The sequence below is a fragment of the Sinohyriopsis cumingii genome, chromosome 7, assembly GCF_028554795.1.
Source record: "Sinohyriopsis cumingii isolate HCF-2022 chromosome 7, ASM2855479v2, whole genome shotgun sequence".
Taxonomy (NCBI): Eukaryota; Metazoa; Mollusca; class Bivalvia; order Unionida; family Unionidae; genus Sinohyriopsis; species Sinohyriopsis cumingii.
In genome coordinates this window covers 66,167,184-66,190,100 of record NC_142967.1, presented here as the reverse complement: position 1 = coordinate 66,190,100, position 22,917 = coordinate 66,167,184, and the positions used below count along the sequence as shown (strand labels likewise).

The window sequence follows — 22,917 nt, the reverse complement described above, 5'->3', positions numbered from 1 at the left end:
TAAAATGTTTGAGATAAGCTGCATGCACACTACCGCCCATTACAAGTGAACAGAGTATGTATTTTTTACTTGATTAGCACAAAATTGATAGAAATCATTAGGTTTGTGTTGCTTTGGTTTTTCATGTCTGCCATAGTAGCCACGATGGACAACAACATCGTCCAGATTGTTTAAATGCAGAGTCAGCAAACTTTGTTCTCTGAGTTTTTCATTTAAGTAGTATCATCTATTGTATTTTACTCCCTCTGGTGGCCGAATTGTCTAAAGCACTCACCTTTACGGGTCACTGCCATCTCACCTATGTCCACTTTTATTCGAGTCTCGGGCTCAGTCAGTGTGGTTATATAAGAAATCTTGCCAGTAGCTTCCTGTGAGTAGGTGATTCTTACCGGTGTTTTCCCGGGTTCTTTCTCCAACAGTTATTCTGGCCTTCATGTATAGCCTATCAGGTGCTGAAAAATGGCGTTAAACCCACAAGAACAACTCCTCTCTTTTTCCCTGGTGGTACATTTGATGACATTTTGTGGTGTCTAATTTGTTCTTCATCATCTCCATCTGGATCCAATAGCTTCAACAGAAAGTTTGTTGCTGTAAATGCTGGACATTAGGCTATTGGACGCCCAGTCACAATTGCTGATGTGGACATTTTATTTTGACGCATTTATGATTAAGAAGTTACTGATGATCCAGTCATCCATTTCATTCCATTTATATGATTCAGTCATCCATTTCATTCCATTTATTTGATCCAGTCATCCATTGCATTCCATTTATTAGATCCAGTCATCCATTGCATTCCATTTATTAAATCCAGCCATCCATTTCATTCCATTTATTAGATCCAGTCATCCATTTCATTCCATTTATTAGATCCAGTCATCCATTTCATTCCAATGATTAAAACACTATTCTCTTCCAGATATTATGCACGTGGTTCATTTACATTGTAAAAGATTGCCACCTACGGTGAGTCGTTTTTGTTTAAGTCCAATTAATAAGCAACACGATGGTTGTTTGCCTGAAACCCAATTAAAAATCATGGTTTCTTCAGGAAGATATTTTGTATAATATATTGTACAGTTGATAAGAAGAAAAAAATCAGCATGCATGTGATTGTCTGGTTTGAATTATGTAATAAACTCAAGCATCTGTTATGTGAAACTTGTATTCAATAAAACGTGTTGGCACATATTTTAATCTGTTACTGTTAACTAATGTATGGGTGTAGCTTCGGAATTAAAAATAAGCATCAATCTTTCTCCTTTTTAAATTCATTGGACAGGTTAAAATTTCAATTTCATCTGTTGAATACACATGTAAATCATTCTGCAGCTCGTTTAGGTTTTATTCTTTCAATCTCCTTTTTGTATTCATCCATTTTCCTGTTTTGGTGTTTTTATTCTTTCAAATAACGCAATTTTTTTATGACCTATATCTGTTTTGAGTTCAGGTTTGATTGTATGCTGTTGTTGATATCGGTTCTAGCTGTATTAGAGCCACCACTTAATGCAATGGTGGTTTTTATCTACTCTAGTCTTATGCTTCGAAATATGTTGTAAACCTTGCTCCAAATCAATTTTAAAAAAATGTAACGTTCCATCCATTTCTCAGTTTTGTCAATACTACTTTGCTCCACACGGACAATTCACTACGTCTTGACCACTATGTGCTGCTGTTATAGATTCTTCACCCGGCAGAGTACAGTTTGTTATAAAATTCAGCGAATGTGACATCATTGATCGCTTTGATCGTAAAATTCAGCGAATCTGACATCATCGATCGCTTTGCACTCAAATCTGTAATATGGATATTGCAAGTTGTTGTCCTACATCTAATTCTGCGTTTTCTTCACATATATTTTGTTTTTGCGTCCTCAAATTTTATCGTCATTTCTGTCCAAAAAACTTTGGCAACTGGACAGTGGGCTGGTGTTGCCCATTATCATGATGTTAAAGTCAGCAAAGTTGATGACAAGATCATTAATTAACTTTTTAATTTCTTCATCGTGTGTTTTCGGATTTCATTATCCATTTCTCCATGAATTCCGTCTGTAACTGTTCATGTTGACATTGTAGAGTGCCATTTTTGTCATATATATATATATATATATATATATATATATATATATATATATATATATATATATATATATATATATGTGTGTATGTGTGTGTGTGTGTGTGTGTGTGTGTGTGTGTGTGTGTGTGTGTGTGTGTTTAGGCTCTAATAAACGGTAACAAAAGAAAGAGTGCAAGCAACACGCTTTGAATTAAAAAATTTAACAAATAATTTATTCCCTGGGAAAACTCCGTAAAAATTATAAAAAAAATTAACGGTTTTAAGAATCAAATCAAAAATAATCCAAGAATAACCCACGAATTAAATTTTAGAAGTCATAGTGATGAAATGTTCTAATGAATTCAAGTTCGAGTCCCGACGAAAACTCCCAAAATAGAAGGCGACGACGTATACTGTAGCCAGTATAGAGCTGATATGTACGGTCCTTTGTGAACTAAAGAAAACATAATCCCGGTGTTTGAATTCGGAATAAAATTTAAATAAACGTCTTTGTCCAAGAATTCTATATGAGCACTCAAATATTTCCAGGAAAAAGAATTCATCTTTTAGAATCCGAATAATTTGAATAAAAATTAACATATAACTCCAAACTGCCACAACAGTGAAACCTGACTACTGCGCAATTTCGGAAAACCCAGAATTGCGAAATAGAGGCTATTTACATATAAAAAATCATGTACTCCTAGAATGACCTTGATAAAAGCCATTCATTTTATTCCAGAATAAAATGAAAATAAAACGTTGTTTACTTGTCTCAGTGACTTATGAATCAAGGTCGGGAACTAAGTCAGAAATAGAAACAGTGTTTCTATTATTAGGTATTTATGAAAAGATTCAGGTCAAACAGAATTTTCTGGAAAATGTCTAATTCCTAGTAAACAAAATTACATAACATTGACATGTAATGAAATTAAAAATAGACAAAATTTAAAATTTACAATAAATTAAATCATATATATATATATATATATATATATATATATATATATATATATATATATATATATATATATATGTGTGTGTGTGTGTGTGTGTGTGTGTGTGTGACAAAAGTATTCATATTTTTTCGCCGTGGAGTATGACAACTGTATTTTAATCAACTTATTTTCTTCCTAACTTTATAACTACAAACTACATTCTCTGAAAAGAATGTTGATCAGTTTCCTTAACAGGAAACAACAACAAAAAAGCACGCTTTATTTGCATCCTCTCCTTGTCTCTATGACGGCCAGAAAACTAAAAAAATATCAAAAAATGGCTAAATTTTTAAAATTAAAAACAAATAAATAAAAACTTACCAAAGCTTCTACTAAGGTCTTAGTTTTAAAATTCCTTAAAGGAAAAGCTTCTGAAAAACTTGTAGGCGCACGCATACTCGTCACAAAATACTGATTGCCAAATTTAGTCTTTGGTAAAGGTCTGACACAGTCTACCATTACTCAACTAAATGGTTCGTCAGACTTAGGAATAGGTTGCAGATAAGCTTTGGGTATCATCTGATTGAGTTTATCTACCATTGGATAAGTAGGACAAGATTTATAAAATATAGGAACAGAACTCTTATGTTTCGACCGATAAAAAAGATTTAAGATCTTGTAGTAATTCTTGTTCGCATCTAAATGACCAGCCAACGAACTTTCTTGGGCTAGACTATGAAGTTCCTGTCTATATGACCTAGGAACAAACATTTATTGCCTTAATGACCAGTCACCACCAGCAGAAACCTCAGATGCCATCTGTTTTCTCATAATGATCCCATTCTTGGAGAAGTAACACGTTTCTTCTTGTGTGGCATCAGTTTCACTAAAAGCCCTCTAAAACAAACATAAGATCTGAGGATCTTCTTCCTGTAGGACAGCTAGTGATTGTTCTTTATCACGCTGATTGGTATTAAGAGAACAGGTTGCCAACAGAGCATCACTGTGATAATTACTCCTGATTGATCATAACTAGGATCAAAAGTGACCTCATTGAAAGACTGACCCATAAAGATGTCATCTCAAGGAATAGTAACCTGATCAACATCATTCTCAAGTGCATGCTTTGGCATGGCTCTATTAACTGCGCAAAATGGATATAAACCAGGGAATTCTACTTCAGTATGATCAACGCTTTGTCAGTTGCAGTTGGATTAACCACTACCTTATCTCCAGCTAGGTTATTGCATAGTAAAAAAAAAAATGAACGCCCTGAAGAGGCAAAAATTCCACAGTTCCTATAGTCACTGGTCTCTTAACTAATTCAGATCACAGATGAACATAGTGGAGAGGAATGATAACAATATATATACTCTCATCCCTTAATTATAACACTTTCACTAGAAGAAGACTTCTCAAAAAAGGGCAAATTGCCTAATAACAAAAGATGGATAAGCCCTTGTGTCTATATCTTAATTCGAAGCAGCCTTATCTAAATCACCAACAAATGATACTGAACCTTTCAACATGAATGTTTCGTAAATCTCCAAAAGAAACATCAGACTAGGGTTAGCTAGCCTTAACAACTGTATCTCTTTCAATATATGACCGTGACCTTGACCTCTTAGAAAGAAGAGCATTTAGAACAGTTCTGCTATAAGTCTTTTGCTTATTTTTCCCGATAGCAATCAGAAATAACTGCCCTTTCCTCTTACAATAACATGCATCAGGGAAGGGATAAGGATTTCTGATCGTCTTATCAGAAATTGTTTTCTTTACGGCTATACTTGTTTGAGACTTGTAAATACTCGCACGAGACTGAAGTCATTTCTTAACAAAAATCTGTTGAGACGATGATTTATTTAGAAATGGAACATTGTGAATTAAAGAATAATCATCAGCTGTACTAGCTGACTTTTCTAAAGTATCAACCCGTTATCACCGTATCATAAGCCTTCAAAAACTTGGCCACGTCATAATCACCAGTTTGATCAGACGAGAGTGAAGCGCATATATCACTAGCTTTACCAGTGAACACATTTTGCAATAACGAAGTCTTTCGGCCATGTCCAATTTTCAGAAATTTTCTGAACAGTGAGAACATTTATTTTCCTTCTTTTCTCGAAAAGTGAGTAACTGCATGGTGTTTGGCAATATAAAAAAATGAACCTGTATTTACATGAGAGTGCTCTTTGCTGGTCAGTTCAAATTCCTTTAATCTAAACTCCGTTTGATCTCACCCTTCGCTCTTGTCTTTCTCTTCCTATCTTGCCTTTTTATTTATATCTTGTGTATTTTTATTTGTACCTTCAGTATTTTCCTATATTTATATTCGTTCTTTCTATCTTCCTTTCTTGCATCTCTCTGTCTCTCTATGTCTGTCTCTTTGTTCTTTGTATATCTGCATTTGCTCCCGATGAAACTGGATCATCTCTAACGCTACTTCCTTCAATGCACTATATTTCCTGCCCGAACCATTCATTGAATATTTTTGAAATTTGAATTTCAGTTTGAAATTTTCGTAGTCTCTGGTAATATGATTTTGTAGTTGGGAAAAGCACATATACACACACACACACACGCGCGCGCCTAGTGGTTAGAGTGTCCGCCTCGGATGCGGGAGATCACGGGTTCGAACCCCAGCTGAGTCCTACCAAAGGCTTAAAAAATGATACTAACAGATGTCATGATAGGCGCTCAGCATTAAGAGGTTAGTGTTAGGACTGGTCGGCCTGGTGTCAGGATAATGTGACTAAGTGGGACATCATGCAATATGTCTGCGGCATGATGCCACAGTGCCAGACATCACTATAAACTGCCATACTGCAGACATCATAGCGATATGACTGAAAAAGACTAATAATGAAAAATGAGAGAGAGAGATGATGATGATGATGATGATGACACAATGACGATGTAACGTCTCCCTCTTAGTAAGAGAGGTGGTTAATTGGATTTGGCTGGCCTCTCTCGATATTATAACCCGGCGTGAGTGAAAGAAGAATAGAATTTCAACAGAGAACTGAGCGAGAATACTGGGAAGAAATAAAGCAATACGAGCCCCCTTTTGACAAAAAAATAACAAATTTAATTCGAACAAATTAATAACGGCAATTCCAATTCAAGTTAGATTATATCAATATAATTTAACAGGAGTGTCCAATTTGGAGTTATTTCATCATCATAACGAAAGGTGAAAAGAGCGCAATGTCCACGATTGATTGCATGATCTTCCTCTCTTGGCCGTATATCAACGTCTCCTAGTTCTTCCTTCCTAATCTCTATGCTTTGTCCCTTAATGGACTTCCTGGACCTTTAATTCTGACCTCGTCCTTCTTTTTCTCGGACTTCTGTCTTCAGACTGTCCCGTCTCTCTCCTAGAAAAGTGTTCTTTAACGGAAAAAATTACCCCTAAATTTCTGTATACACCACTCTCTAGATGTACATTAATTTCCTCACGTTACTCAGAGCATGTTATCTATCCACACACTGCGTAAATTCAGACTTGATACGGTAGGACATTAACCTCGCTTCCAGCGGCAGGTCTTAGATTATCACGTGAGCGTCTATCGAGTATTACCGTATTCTTTTATATATGCTACTACATGTTCGATTACTATTGCATGAAATATACAAATTGTAACTCGCAGATATCCTTAACCTACAAGATTATTCAAACATTACAAAATTATATATAATTAGGTAAGTATCGTTAACTCACGGTGATCCGTATCGTCCTAACAAAGTGAGTTATTTCATATAACCCTATGAAATCCTACATATATGAACATTTGGATCGCATGCAATCACTTCTCCCAATGAACTAATAACTGTAAAAATTAAAAGGTAAATTGCATAGCAATTCTTGCATCAACACTTTCCATGAAACTGAATAAAAATAAATTGCATCATAACTCTGTCATCAACAAATTTCCATGAAATTGAATAAACGATACATAATAATATGGAAACCTAGTCATAGAAAACACATTTGCATAAAACAAACAATCAAATAATAGAATATTACGTGAAACTAAAATTGCGTACCTTATTGCTGTTCTCTTTCAGAACCTGTGCATCCTAGCACCACAACCTGTCTTTCATTTTACAAGACGGCCACCTAGTCCCTTTCTTGTTTCACGAGGAAAGCACTATTCTCTTTAGGCCTCCCACGGAATTAACTACTTTTCCTCTTTCAGAAAATTTCAGACATAAGAATTTCGACCAAAGTCGTCGCTTTAAAGTCTGATTGCTTCTAAAGTGTGCGCCTTAATTTATTCTGCCCAATCGTAGGCAGCGGTCCCTAATTTTCCCCAAAGAAATAATTTATTTCATCAGGTTTAGACAGCTCGGAATCTGTGAACGACGGTGCGTAACATAACAATTTCCCTTTGAAAAAATGATAAGTTGACATAGGTTCCTACCAAGTGGTTAGGGATGGTAGCTCGAATGTTTACTTTCTAAGGACCGTGTTAAGATACCCGGTCAATTTCACTGAGTTGGAATCCTGCCCCTTTGAAGTTTACACTGACATGGGGAAGATGAACGAAGAAAGGTCGAAGTGATCCTTCACAAAGACTTTTCTGGCTTAAATGCGATAAAATTTTAGTGCTCAATGCATTCAACTTTAAAATTCACTGCAATTTAAAATTCGACACTTCACAGACGGCATTCGCGATTTAAATAAGTTATTGAACTCGTCCGGTATCAGTTACATATTTCCATACATGTTGCAAAATTCTATATTTTTTATGTGCATTGTCGCTTTCCCAAAGTAGTAAATCTAAGCTGAAAGCTTAATATGGCAACTCGGTATGTTGCTTACCTCCGACAGAACATGAACAATGCATGGTTTCTATCCCAATGCAGGAACAAAAAGTGGTGTCAACATATTGAACGCAGTAAAGATAGGCTTTTAATGCACTTACATCATTTCGCAGTCTAATATTGATAATATCCAGGGCATAATGACTAAAACCTTGTATTTTACTGGATTCTACATTTGGACAAATACTTTTTCCGAGTACTGTAAGACAGTGGGTATCCGTCCCAGACTACACTTGCATATTCCGAGATGGGCCTGATATAAGTGATATATAATTTTGATAAAATGTGCCTGCTAAGTATGTCTTTTAGTTTTCGTAAGACTGGCTATTCGAAATGATGATATGTTAAAAATGATGTCAGTATGACAAGTCCATTTGATATTCGATGAAAGTAGTAATCCAAAATGAGGATGAGAATCCACGTACTTGAGATCGGTATTTTAAAATTAAATGTTCAGATACATTTGTTGCACTCTTGTTCGTGAAAAACATAGTCATTGTTTTCTTCTGGATAAACTTTAAGAACCATTGCACATATCATTTATGCAGTTGTACTGTACCATTGTGCATGATTAGTTTTGTTTTATCACAGGAAGAGGACGAATAATGCAAAGATGGGTCATCTGCAAAGAAACAAGTGACGGAACTTATGCCATCAGCAATATCATTTATCGTGGCTAGTAAAAAATGAGCGGCCCAAGTATGGATCTTTGTTGTACACCATTATTTGTAATCGTTTCTTGTGGATAAATATCATGTAAAAGGACCATTTATTTCTGTTCCCTAGAAAATTGTCAAGCCATTTTATCAGATTTCCTGAAACACTGTAATACTTCCGTTTAAATAATAAGCAAGTGTGCCAGACACGATCAAAAGATTTTGATAAATTACCAAACACGATACAAGAATTTAGAAATTTTTCCAGTGATTTACATACACTATGATAAAGTTCAATAAGGTGAAAAACAGGCGAGTAAACGTAAAGGAATCATGATTGATAGTTTTGAAAAAAAGATAGTTGTTATGAAGTATACGTGTTTAACAATGAATCCTTCAAATCAAATTTTGACAAAGCTAAGCTGAGAGATTAGTCAAGACTAGGAAACCTCATGTAAATCATTTATGGGGGGGGGGGCATTGGAGTATGTTCATGTTTCCTTTTATCTAGACATATGCATTCCTTCAGTGATCGGTTAAAGAGAGTGTTAGTGATGTTCCTATCTTTTCACTGATGCAAATAAGCATTATCTGACGACTTACGCCATGTGTTTTTTTAAATAAATGGTTTTAATAATATCTTTAATTTCTTTCACACAGATTTAACCTTTATTAAGGGTAACACATCTTTTTCTGAACAATAGGAAGGTAAACATTACTGTTATCATTAGCTGAAATTGAACTTAAATACTCAATGGTCACAAACTAAGTAACTATTAGAAGCAAAAAGAACAAATTTGGTTAATAGAAGTTTTGTTAAACTTAAAGGAAACCAATTTAATTATCAATGTTATAAATGAAAATGCGAGAGGAACTTACAGTATTATGAAGTGAATCCAAAAATATCCTGAAAAAAGTTCTATTAAAGTCCTTTTGAATGAAAAGCTGCTTATAAATTTCAGAACCGGGAAAGTACGAGTCTTCCAAGAATGGTGAGGTTATCAAAATGGTGTTGTACAGTACTCCTTTGAATGATTCACAATAGTTAAATAATAACAGTATAGTCCAATGAGCACTTTCTGTTTCAACTGAATAATCCACCAAATTGTTTCCCTCTCAAGTAATATCGAAATACAAAATAATATACATCTGCAGACTTGATTTTAATACAAAAAATATGAATCAATACCAAATAGGGATGACTACGATTGCTTGGTTCGCTCCTTATATACACCTTTAAGAGACTATTACGACTACATGTTGCAGGATACCTCACGTGACAGATTGTACTACACAGTCTATTTCAAAATACCTATTCGCGTGACATAACCCATTCGATGGAAATTAACTTAATTCTTCTAAGATAACACCTGACCGACGTATCCAGTGGAAAAAAGTCCGAATATTATCAACGTTTTATTATTAGTAACTGCTAATACATACTTAAGCAACTATTTATAGATTCTACGCAAGTTGACGTTCTAAACATCTTAAATTAACTCTGTGATAATTTGGTTGTGAATATATCGGTAAAAGCATCAATATGGCTTGAGGTTAGCAAAAGATCTGTCCAGTTTGTTCCTGTTATCAGAACGTCGACTTTGTTGAAATAGCTCTGCGCTTATAGACCATTTGAAGGTGCACGTTAACACATGGTCACAAAATTTCTTTTTCAGTATTTCAGTATTTAAGTTTCAAAACTTTTCCATTAATTGGCAGGAGAGTAGTTAGATATAAACTATGTTAGATATGTCACTATTGCTACTTTATATGACGGAAACGTAATCTCAATCCAGATAGTTCAGTGTAATGACGGCGAAAGTTTGAATCGTCCAGACGTTTGCTAATTAATTATCGGAAACGTATACCATTTTACTGTCTCCATGACAGCTTCTGTCTTTTCTAAAAGTGTCTTAAAACAATTTTTAAGTACAGTACAGTATTTTATTATTCACATCACATTTTTTCATTTGTTTCAGTGTTCGCACTGTATAGTATCTTTCCATACCTTATATTAATCACTTGAAATCAATCACTAATCTGAATCAACTTTGAAATGTTGTGAAATAAAAGAGTGATGGACATAAAAAGCTACACAGACATATACGATTAGTAGAATTTATTAATCCATAACCTTTCTTAACTTTTATTTAATTAAGTATATCATGTTATCATGTTGGATATAGTAACAATACTGTTGGTCCTTTATAGCGGTAAAAAAACTACATAATATTTATCTGAGCTCTTCCTGTATATCAAAAGTCATTCATCGCTATGTTTTTGTAGCTCGTAGATTCCGTTGTCTCTTTTGACCGTACGGGTGGCCTAAGTGGTTTGAGCGTCCACCTCCGATGCAGGAGGTCGCGGATTCGAACCACGGCCAAAACATACCAAAGACATAAAAAAAAAAAAAATCCTGGTAGCTGCCTCGCTTGGCACTCAGCGTTAAGAGGTTAGTGTTAGGACTGGTCGACCTGGTGTCAGGATAATGTGACTGGGTGGGACATGATGCTACATATCTGCGGCATGATACCCCATTGCTATACATCACTATATACTGCCACATTGTAGACATCGTAGCGATATGACTCAGATTGTTAAATCTACATTAAAAATAAAAACAAGCACCAACACAAACACACCATTGTCTCTATCCTTGTAACTCTGTTCAATAGCAGTTAATTTATAGTATACATCTCATCTGCAAATTCTAATATCTTTCAAATCTTTCAGGGTATTACGTGTTTTTAGCATCAACCCGTTTTTGCACGAAATTTCCAATAGCCACATCAGTTGTTTTACTGGATATGCTCGATTGGTAATACAGTTACTGTTGAGCTTAAAGTCGCTGTTAATTATTTCAGCTAATACCGTATCATTGTTTTGTTATTTTTGTCTTAATGTTACAAGGACAATCAAAGTCTGCAGGACCTCTTACATGTATATCCCTTTGTTATCTAAATATTAAAACTGCTTCCATGAAGTCGAAGTGTTCCAAAGTTACAACACCTTTGGTGAAAGTCATGATAGTTATATTGTTTTAAATGGAAAACATATGCTACGGGAATTCCATTAGTCCTCGTTTTATTCTTGTCGTTGATGTAGTTAAGTACATTTTTTGTTCGTCAGAAATATTGGTAATAGGTAACAACAAAATATAATATCTGCAAGGAAATGTATTGTTCGGCATTTTTATTGTCAGCTTGATCTGTAAAATCTTTTTTAATTATCATGGTGTTAATCTTTGGCATGTAATATAGCATTTGTTGTATGAGAAATTAGCACAGTCAAAATTCAGAGAACCTAGGGATATGTTTTCTTTCCAGCTTGTATCGTGGAGAGCTATATGTTTTCTACGATCTCTTTCACTTTTAAATTCTTCATTTCGGATGTATTTTGTTCCTGTATTCATTCTTTACCTCTGTAATGTTTTTCTCTGTATATGTTTTACACGTCTGTTGTAAACAAAAAAATATAGCAACTCTTCCTGCTTGATTTCAGTGTCGTTGTCCTTACCCCATGTATCGTGTTTTCCATTTCTTATTCACACCCAATTTCAGGCCGTTCATATCAAATACGTTTCATACCAGAGCTTGACAGACAGCGCTACATGTTTAGTATTACACGTACCTTATAAAGAGATATCATTTGTAGCTGTGTGAAATATGCAACTTTATTGATATATTCAGCTGATGTTATCAGAGATCTTTTTTGTTAGTACAGAAAGAGCGTTTAAGCTTTTACAGTTTATATTACGCTCTAGTCACTGTAAAATGTACCAGTATTAACATTGCTGTACAGTTAAGTCCATGAACCTACTTTATGACTGAATCATCTATTTATATTATGGTTCGTTTCGGTCACTGAAAGTAAGAATCAGTGCTGTATAACATAAAGCTGAAGATTATGTGGCAGTTATACCATTTAAAGTTTCATTTAGCAAAGTGTATTTACCGCAACAGCCATGTGCCGAACTCGCGACCGAAACGATGCAGGTTTGAATCCTACTAAACGGCAAGCCTGGGTCAGCTAATTCGTTTGACCTTCGGCAGGGCACTTTGGTTCTGTTGCCTCAGCACTAATTAACCTCCAGGTATTGCTGTGCCGTAAAGCATCAAGCCAAGCCAAAACTTAAGGTAAACACAAATTGTCTAGTTTTAATGTCAAGAATTGTGTGTAAAGCCATCTCGTTAAAAAACGTTACACGTCATAACTGGGCAAGAAATACTAATCCTTGATTATTTTGTGTACTATCTTGGATATCGGGCATAAGGCCGTCTTGTAAGTGGCGAGAATAAATTTTCGTTGTTGTTGTTGTTGTTGTAGGGTTTAACGCCATTTTTCAGCACACGATAGGCTATACATGGCGGCCAGTATTAATGGTGGAGGAAGAACCCGGGAAAAACCCAGAAAGAACCACCGACCCACGAGAAGCTTAAATTTTCGTTGATAACGTCTGATAATAATCCGTTAAGTTTTAATTGTAAGACTTTTTTGTATTTTATGTCGAATAGTTCTTAGCCCGATGAGTATCTAACTTACCGTATGTACTCGCTTATAATTCGATTGAAACTGCAACAAAGATCCAGATCTGCCGTAGCATAATGTGCCCGTAGATCAGGGTTTGTGCTGTTTGTTCTACAGATTACTTAAAACAAACTGCACAGATCAATTATACGACGTCAGATCTGGGTCTGTGCAGTTTGCAGTTGGTCTCGTCTTATAAACGATAATATACGGTAAGAATGTACCATCGTTTGCGTAGTTGCTACTCTCTAATCGACAGGTGATGACATGTCCTAATTATGTATGTAGATGTTAAAACAACATCAGATCAAGGTTTCATTGTCGTCGTTATTTTTTTAAATATTTCATAGGAAAAAGGGTGTTGTTGTTTTTTTTTTGGGGGGGGGTTGTTTGTTTGGTTGGTTGGGTTATTTTGTTTGGGATTATTTCTTTTTTTAAATGCTTTTTTAAAAAAAAATTAACATGACGTGTTGTTCAGCCAGGAACCATATTGTTGTAAAATATATATATATATATATATATATATATATATATATATATATATATATATATATATATATATATATATATTTGATGTTTCTCTTTAATCAATTTGTTTTTGTCTCATGGGTGTATGGGTATGTTGTAAAATTAGACTCGCTGTTGTTGAGCTCGAACGAATTACGCCAATACTGCTTACCACAAACTCATGAAAGATTTCAGTAGCCTATCACCGTTTGCTGTTAAAGAAAGTAAGAAGTTAAAGAAACCGTGGTGTTATAGATAACATTCATGAAAGAATTTATCATATATGTTCATTTCATGAAGAAATGAAAAGAAAGGAGACCAAAAACTCGGTGGAGAATGATTAATACAAAACTTGCAGCTGAGTGACTGTCTTACAGCACTGGAGGAGGAGGTCCATTTAGACAGTGAATGTGCATAAACAGTGAAGAAAATAAAATAATTCATGAAATGGAAAGTGGAATTAATCTTCCACAACAGATAATGAAGAGTCTTCGCGTAAATGTCTCAGTTAAACAGACAAGGGGCATTCAGTTGCTACATACTTTTTTGTGGAAAACGCAAGACTGGGATCAAATGAGTAAATTTGATCTAATCATCATGGTTGTGTAGGAGAAAAGTGAATGGACGGTGTTTGTTTTTTAGTCATGTTTTCTAGCTGACTTTAACAATTGACAAGTTTGTATCCCCATTCCCACCCCAAACCCCCAAAACAAAACAAAAACACAACTGCGCTTGAACTTATGAATTATACTCTACTTCACTGATATCATGGGTGAGAGATTCTTAATCCTCATTTTTTGTATGATTGACAATTCTGGACCCGTAAGTGATCCCGGATTTTTGACACGAGTGCCAGTCTGATTAAAATCAGATCGCCACTGTTATACATGAAGATCTGACAGCGACTGCCTATGGGTCATGTTCTGGTAACCAATGCTATTACCATAATCGCTAATTTTATCAACTAATCAAATGAAGTTTTACATCAGTGCGGTTGGAGACTGAGCTGTGTGGATGAAGAGCATAAATGTGTACCGAATGAGTTGATTTACTTTCATATTTTTGAAAGCTGCATTTCTGTTGGCTAATCCAAAGTTCATCAGAACATGACCCTTAAGTGGCCGTCGTCAGATAGGACAGCGGAGATCTGATTTTAATAAGATTTTTACGAGTGTATTCCCGAAAATGAGTATTAAATGTTGAGTGAACTGATATGAAAAGCAAAATATTGGGGCGAAAGCACAAATTTGTCCAATCTACACGAGTTATTCCAACAATTATGGTCCATATCCCCTATAAATATTACACAAGATCTAAAAATTCAGCGTGTATTAGAAGAATTATTCGTTGAGCAGAAGGGAAGAACGTCATTGATGAATCACAAGCAGGTTTTCGTTGGGGAAGATTTCATTGTTTATTTTCAGATATTTTTGGGAAGAGGTCGATATAATCTGACAGTTCAGAAAGTCAGCACAGTATGAAGATGAGGAAGGGGCGTTGTTTAATTTTATTTATCACTATTTTCTTGCTTTTCATGTATCTTTCTTTAGCTTTTAGTTCTACTTGTCACAGAGCAGAAGAGGTTACTAGATGATCTGTTGTCCGTCCGTCCGTTAGCACAACTTTGGTATCGCTTCTTGTCCTAAACTACTTGGAGCATTGCCATGAAACTTTGCACACACATTCAACCTTTGGTCCAACTAGTTAAATCCTAGATGAAAATGGTGCTGCTCGCACATCCAATATGAAAACCGTGTTATTGCTACTTTTGACTGGATGGTCATATCAACATGGAGTTTTCACTAAAGATGCATATATTTAATGGTGCTGATTCGACGTTCAATATGGCTGCCAAGACAGCCATCATGCTACTCCTTTTGAATGGATGGCCATATCAATATGGGGTTTTCACTAAAAGACTTCGTATGCTAGACGGTCGTAGATGAAAATTGTTGATCTGTCGTCCAATATGACTGCATTGCCATCCATCTTGGTAATCTTGTTATCGTTTGTTACTCTTGCCTTGATGATCATATAAGCATGAGGTTTTCACAGAAAGATTCCTTATGTTATGTTTCGTTGGTCCCAAACGAAAATGGTGTCGAATTGACGTCGAATATTGCCACCATGGAAGCCCCCTTTAGAATCTTGTTATCGCTTCCTCTCCTGAATGGATGGTCATATCAACATCGGTTTTTTTACTAAAAGACTTTTTATGATGTCTAGTTAATTCCAAATGAAAATGTTACCGAACAGACTTCCAATAAGGACCTCACGGCAGCGAACTTGAAAATTTTGTTATCGTTTCTCCTCCAGTATGTATGATCATATCAGCATGTGGTTTTCACTATATAAAAGAAGCTTCTTCTGATATCCAGTTGTCCCCCTATGAAAATGGTACCGATCTCATGTCCAATATGACAGCCACGGCAATCAACTTCAACTTGAAAATCTTATTAGGGGCCATCCATTTAGTACGTTCGCAAAAATCAGGCAAAGTTTGACTCCCCCCCCTCCCTGTACACATGCGTACTTTTTTTACACCACCCCCGCGTTCGTACGCTTGACGCATCTCCTCCCCACAATTCTTTAGAACGGCCTATATTTAATCCACGCAGAAACGATCAAGGATTAATAATATTAACGCGTTTAATAAAACAGATAGTCCACCGACGTTGAATGTCTAGCTGCATCAAAGAAATAAGCTGCGTAACTTTAAAAAGTTTGTCTAGTGTCCGCTAAAATTCAAACGCCGGCTGAACCCAGTCGAACATGTTGCGTATTAGACAAATTATTATCTCGTTTTCTCCCACCCCCGTTTCCTATGCGTACGTACATTATCAGTAGACCCCCCCCCCCATACGAAAGCGTATGCATTTGGGTTAACCCCCCACCCCCTTAATGCGTACGTACTGAATGGACGGCTCCTTATCATACTTCTACTTGGATGGTCATATCAACATGTGGTTTTCATTAAAATACTTCTTATGAGATCTAGTTGTCCCCATATTAAAACAGTACCGGTCTGACGTCCAAGATGTCCGCAACGGCCAATAACTTGAAAATATAATTATCACTTCTTCTTCAACATAGATGGTCATATCAACGTATGGTTTTCACTAAAAAATACTTTTTATGATGTCTAGTTGTTCCTCAATGAGAATAGTGTCAGTCGTACATCCAATATGGCTTCCACGACGACTATCTTTAAAATCTTATTATCACTACGCCCCGTCAATGGACGATCATTATGACACGTTGCTTTCACCAAAAGACTTCTCATTTTGTCTGCTTTGTTCTAAATGAAAAAATGATGCAAATATGACATTAAATAAGCCCACCACGACAGCTAATTTGAAAATCTTGCTGTAGGTGGATAATATCAAAGATGGTTTAAACTATCAAGAGTTGAAGGGAAGAAATGGTCTTACCTTTAATTCCCGGAAAATCGTTTTACCCACTAGAGCGTAAGTTCCATTGAGGGACTCTTGTTTCTTTCTGCTTTTCTTTCGTTCGTTCGTTTATTCCTTTATTCATTCTATCATTATATATTTCCTTTCTTTCCTTTTTCCATTCATTCCTTATGATACAAACTTTTATCTTTTCTATCTTTTCGCTATGTTGTTTATTAATTCCCCCACCCATCCTCACATCTGACTGGGGGTTGAGAATAAAACATTTCTTGAAGTCCAACTAAATATAACAAGTCGGTCATAATGATAAATAGTCAGTTCGGTCATTAGTCATTTGTATCGGAACTGCATTAAAAAAAATAATAAAATAAAAATAAGACAAAATGAAAGAAAAGAAAAATTAAACTTACAGCGTGCAGTTTTGCAAAATGCGTGCAAATCAGAGGAAGATATATCCCCCCTTAGTAATCTTCATAATTTTACACAATAAATAGTTTAAAAGGTTAGATGCATAGATCTGTGGGGTTTTTTTCTGATAAAAACGTACAGAAAAAAATTCTAATGAAATTAGTCATTAACGTCACTGCTTGTATGGCAATGTCGATGATCATTTTAGCAAAAGAGCGTTTAAAAAGAGAAAAAAGTACGAATTCAATGTATATCTTTTACAAAACTACATGATTCATGGTTGGATGAAGGAGCATGGTTGGGGTTAGGGCGGGGAGGGGAGGCGGGCGTAAACATTTAGACACGCGGTCTTAGGGAAGGAGCCCCAAATGCAGGTTCAGGCGGCGAAATTTGTATAAGCTCTAATCGATTAAGCTTCTTCAGGGCATGCTTTTAACCACGAACAATGAAGAAGACCTTATTCAGCATGAAACGTTCCGGTTGTTTGCACCATCACCACCCGGATCCTACCACCATCGACTCTAGTGATTTCCCATCCTTTAGTTTTGGGTCAGTAAATGAGCAAATCAGTTTCATGAAACTTCAGTTTACACAAAAACTTCGAAGCATGATCCAAGTATAAATTATAATATGGTATTAAGCGTTTGCGACACAACAACAAGTATGTTATTTTCTGGCGAGGCAATTGGAGTAAAGTGGCTTGCCAAGATCACGCCATGATAGCCAAATAGGGCTGATCAGATGGTAAAACATGAACACCCTTACTTTCAATCACGAGTCAAATCTCCTGCCTCCATTAATCGCATATTACAACATATATATATATATATATATATATATATATATATATATATATATATATATATATATATATATATATATATATATATATATATATATATGTGTGTGTGTGTGTGTGTGTGTGTGTGTGTGTGTTATCTCAGATAATGTATATCACACCATTTTCAGATAGACATAAAGTAGTTTTTAAAAAATATGCTACTATCGGCAGGTACGTAAACAAACGCTTTTTAACAGGTTTCATTAGTTCACGGGTATGCTCAGTACTCAGCTATGTACCGCTTTTAAAATTTTAAACACCAGCTTGTTCATATATTTTCTATTAAATATGTAATCATCAAAGTCTTTGATATAAAATCATTTTTCAGCATTCTTTGTCAACTGTTTCCATAATCCTTGGTTGAATTTATTTTAAAAAAGAATAATTAAAATTTATTACAATGCACACTTATTTGTTCATGTTACTGTGAGCGATATTTACACATTTTCTTGCTAAATATACAGTTCAATGTCAATAAATCGGTTCTTCATCATCGTGGCTATTTACATTATAAGATTTGCCGTCTATTTCCTAAAATCTTTCAGCAAAGAATGTTATACAGTATTGAACTATTACCCACAAAGCATTGCTCCGGTAGTGAGCGTGACGTCATTATTAACCTCGGCCACAGTGCGCCATTTTAAAAAATATTGTGCGGGAAGAGATAAAGCATAACCTATTGTCATCTGTATTTATGAAGAATGTACATTGTCACTCTTTATTTGGACATATAATTCAGCCAATGAAGATTTAATTTTAGTTCATATTTCATATTAGAAATGGCAGGTAAAAATATTACTATGCATGGTTCGGAACCGGTGTCATTTCAATTTTGCAGATGGAAAACGAGACAGTAATTACGGTTGAGTTAACAATGAACTTTTACAGAATATATATATATCTATTTTTCAGGCAGTGGTGGAGAAATTCAATGGTGTTTCTCCCAGGTGAAAGGGACTGTCGAAGAGGACGTTACAGAAGGTGAATAGAAAATCTTTTATTGGCGGAAGTGCCCATTCTTGCATAATTTATAGTCCGCTGAACGAAAAAGGGCACTGGGACAGTTTCCTGTTATCATTTAACAATTTCCCTGCCCTAGCTTAAGTTATATTAGATGCAGCCGAAAATGTAAAGGATTATTATTTGCTTCCAAAAGCTGGACTTAAGATATGCGCCAGTCAAATTCATCCTGTTCCACAGGAACTCGTATCCTTGCTTACAATTGACCTGTCATACATGTACTATATAATAACTACAAAGGAGGACACTTGTCTCCTTGCTCGCGCGACCCATTTAACACTGAACGCAGATATTTCAAGCTACCCTTTGCGTAGCGTAATAAATTTGGTACCGATATTTAGCTCAGGCATTCGACTGTGTATCCTATTTAAGTCATACCTTTAAGGAATGTCAAATATGTCCCATGCTACTGCTCGACATGGCCGTGATCGCGCCTGCTTCATAAGCAAGTGAGATCCCGCTGAATAGAATACTGTCCTCTCTTAGGTTAAAAGAAAATGAAGTCCTGTGTTTATAACTTACTTTCAGTTGGCCAATGAGAATGTAGTATTTCATTCAGCGCGTTCATTCATATAAAGCAGGCACGATCAGGGCCATGTTGAGCGGTAGCATGGGAAAATGATTTGGCATTCCTTAAAGGTATGATGTTATGTCAAAGTTTTGATAGGGATACACAGTCGAATGTCTGAGCTAAGTATGGGTACCAAATTTATTAAGCTACGCGAAGCTTAACTTTAAATATTAGCGTTTATTCTTCGATAGATTGTGCGAACAAGGAGACAGTTGTACTTCCTTGTAGTTACATAGTACATTTATGACAGGTCAATTGTAAGCAGCGATACATGCCCCTGTGTTCTGTCCCCCACCAACCCATTTCATATACGAGTATGATGCAGTGGTGGCTGTCTCGATTTTTGAGGATGTCCTTAAATTACAATTTGTCGCTTTTGATGACAGATTTTGTTGGAAACAAATGCTGACAAGTTTCACCATTTCTTTTGTTTACAAAATCCATCTGTTGAATATATTGTCCATCATAGTGGACCTCGGGGAAACTGATATTCAGCTTGAAACCAGGTTTTCCAGAAAATGACTTAAAAACAAACCACAGCTGAATCCAGGACTAAAGTTTAAGGAAAATTTTCTTGTAGCCAGAAGTAATATTAGATTAAAGAATTTCTAGTCCTACTGTACCTTCACTATTCCTTCCCACAAAACAGCATCAGACGCATATATAGATTATAGTTCTACATGTAAGACCTCGACACTGATATTTGTTTTGGATGACATGGTATTGCTGCCTAACTAATGACGCTGTGTAATGCGTTTTAATGTCGACTTACATTGTAACGAAAGTCAAATTTTAAGGAATATCTCACACAACTGGCAACCAATGACAGCACTTTTCTTCAAAGTAAAGTCAGAAAGTCTTAGACTTTACTTACCGTCTTTTCTCTAAAGTTTCATTGGCGATGAAAGCCAGGAATGCCAAAATCAGGTAAAGTTGAAATATTATTTTTTAACTAAACGAATAAAATGCCTACTGGAATTGTAAGCAAATTTCGTTTCGTTCAAGAAATATATCCTGCACATGAACCTACTTGGCATACGTTGACTACCATTGCATTTCAACAAATTCAGATGTATGTCAACAGACATGAAAATGCATCCATTTGCTAGTGGCAGATTTTTTTTCAACCAGGATAAAAACAGCACAATAAGTATATTAATAACATGAATTAGTGGAAGAATGTCAATATGGGCTGCCAAGTGTGTGATATTTATGAAACTTTGACATTGAAAAATGCTATACAATGCCATTATTTGGGTGGTAAGACGTAGTACTAAAAAATAATGTGATATGTCTTGCATGTACGAGTAGTATAGATTAATGTCTTTTTCTTCTTAAACATCATTTGTTCATAATTTGGAAGTACAAAATCCACCAAAGTTACTTTAAAACATTTGCTACACGTTCACAAGAAAACCCTTGACTGGTTCTCTAGGGTTTCTCTTAGAAGAAAAAACAGATGACTTGGTAAACATTATTGTGAGCATAATCATTAGAAGTTAAAAAAAATCATAATATGAGGAAATTGCAAAGATCTCATTCATACTGGTAATTATGTTTTGTAACTCCACGGACTGACATTGGCATTACCTGATATGCTACAGCTTAATCAGGGTGATAATTCTTGATAGTAATGTAGGCATTGTGAGGGTTTTCACAACAGATACAAACCTTGACAAAATGTGTCTTGGTGAAGCTAATCCTTTATAGACAAAGTGGTTTATCATAACAGTGATTTTGATAACCATTGCACTGACATTTTCCACAATTAACAAATCTGGTTCAGTATTTTAGTCAAAAGCATCCTCTAACCTTTCATACCTTATTTTAGATATTCTGACATTTATATATTAAAGACAAAAATGTAATAATGGCAAATTTTGAGAAGATGCACCAGCTTCCTATTGATTTTATGCAGGTAGGGCTTGATGTAAGGTCATTCAAGTTTACCAGTTCCCAAATGCAGTAGGTATCTTATGTAAACATGGGTAGTTTTATGTGAATAACAACTTCAAATAGGCAATGCACTCTTACCTCACACACAACAAAAATGTTAAAGTATCTAAGGTACAAGATTGGTCAGTGGAACCCTCAACATACAACTTTACCTTGTAATTCTGTAAAGGTTAGCAGTGGAACGTGTCTCTGCCAGTCATTATTTTAATGTGTATACTATACTGCAAATAAATGTAGAGCGGATTCTTATCATGGAAATTGACTTCTCTGTTTGAATTTTTAAATGTAAATTTTACAGGGGGTGGGGGCATCTTAAGTGTGCATTGGCCATTAGACACATATATAAACTATGTAAATAAAGAAGGAATATTGAGGCATTTGAGACTAAAGTTTGTTGGTAACCATTGTTGTTTTTGTCCTCTAGCAGGGATGAAATTGGCAAAAACCACATGTCCACACTAGTAAATTTCCTGTCAGGCATGTAGTTTTCATAATTTCTGTAGTCCCAAGACTATTTGTGTTAAATTGTTTTCCTATCAGCCAGTGAAGAAGGTACTGAAAGATTAAGCAGGTCTAGTAAATTTCTCAAGGATCTAGTTCTCCTTGAATAACTTAATTGTTGTCTTCCAGAATAAGGACATCCTAAAAAAAAACAAAAAAAAAACAGGTTGTAGGTTCACTTTTAAACTGTTGAAGCCAATGCGCATGTAAATTTCCATTTTGTCTACGACTCCTCATTTTTCCTGGAAATGGTTAGCAATAAAAGTCAACACATTTGTTCGTTGCATAGCTAGAAAAATTGGAAAGCAACTCATTATTAAGTCAGAATTGTCTGTACACGTAACTATTGAAGGAATCATTGATGACAGCAGCCTGTTTTTGTCTTTTTGTTTGCTATTGAATGTCCAGTTCCTCTGGTCCCAACTGAACCCTCAAAATATTTAACTTGGGGTCAGAATGGTGAATGAACACTCATGTCATAATGTGCCATGTGCAGGGATTGTTTTCATGTTCTGTATTTGTATTTTCTACCATAGCTAACATTAGCATGTTAGTGCTTTATGTATGCAGTCATTGGTAAATTTGAGGTTTTCCAACATGTGCCACAAGGCGGATCATATTTTATTGGATATTCACCTATCTGGCTTATGCACACAAATCATACTTTTATATCATGTCTGGTTCAAGTGGACAA

At 35.4% G+C, this 22,917-nt stretch overlaps 1 protein-coding gene across 2 annotated transcripts in view; it reads left to right on the top strand.

Moving 5' to 3' along the window:
- LOC149795434 (serine/threonine-protein phosphatase 2A 55 kDa regulatory subunit B alpha isoform-like) overlaps positions 1 to 22,917 on the top strand; it is a 70,519-nt gene that overhangs the window by 9,653 nt on the left and 37,949 nt on the right. Inside the window, exons 1-2 of one of the 2 annotated variants that reach the window (XM_089965222.1) lie at positions 18,790 to 18,961; positions 19,088 to 19,156. In XM_089965222.1, the coding sequence (XP_089821348.1) occupies positions 18,955 to 18,961; positions 19,088 to 19,156 (76 nt within the window). In that variant the 5' untranslated portion in view covers positions 18,790 to 18,954. Of the gene's footprint in view, positions 1 to 18,789; positions 18,962 to 19,087; positions 19,157 to 22,917 lie in introns of those variants that run through there. The other variant, XM_089965221.1, reaches the window with a different exon arrangement.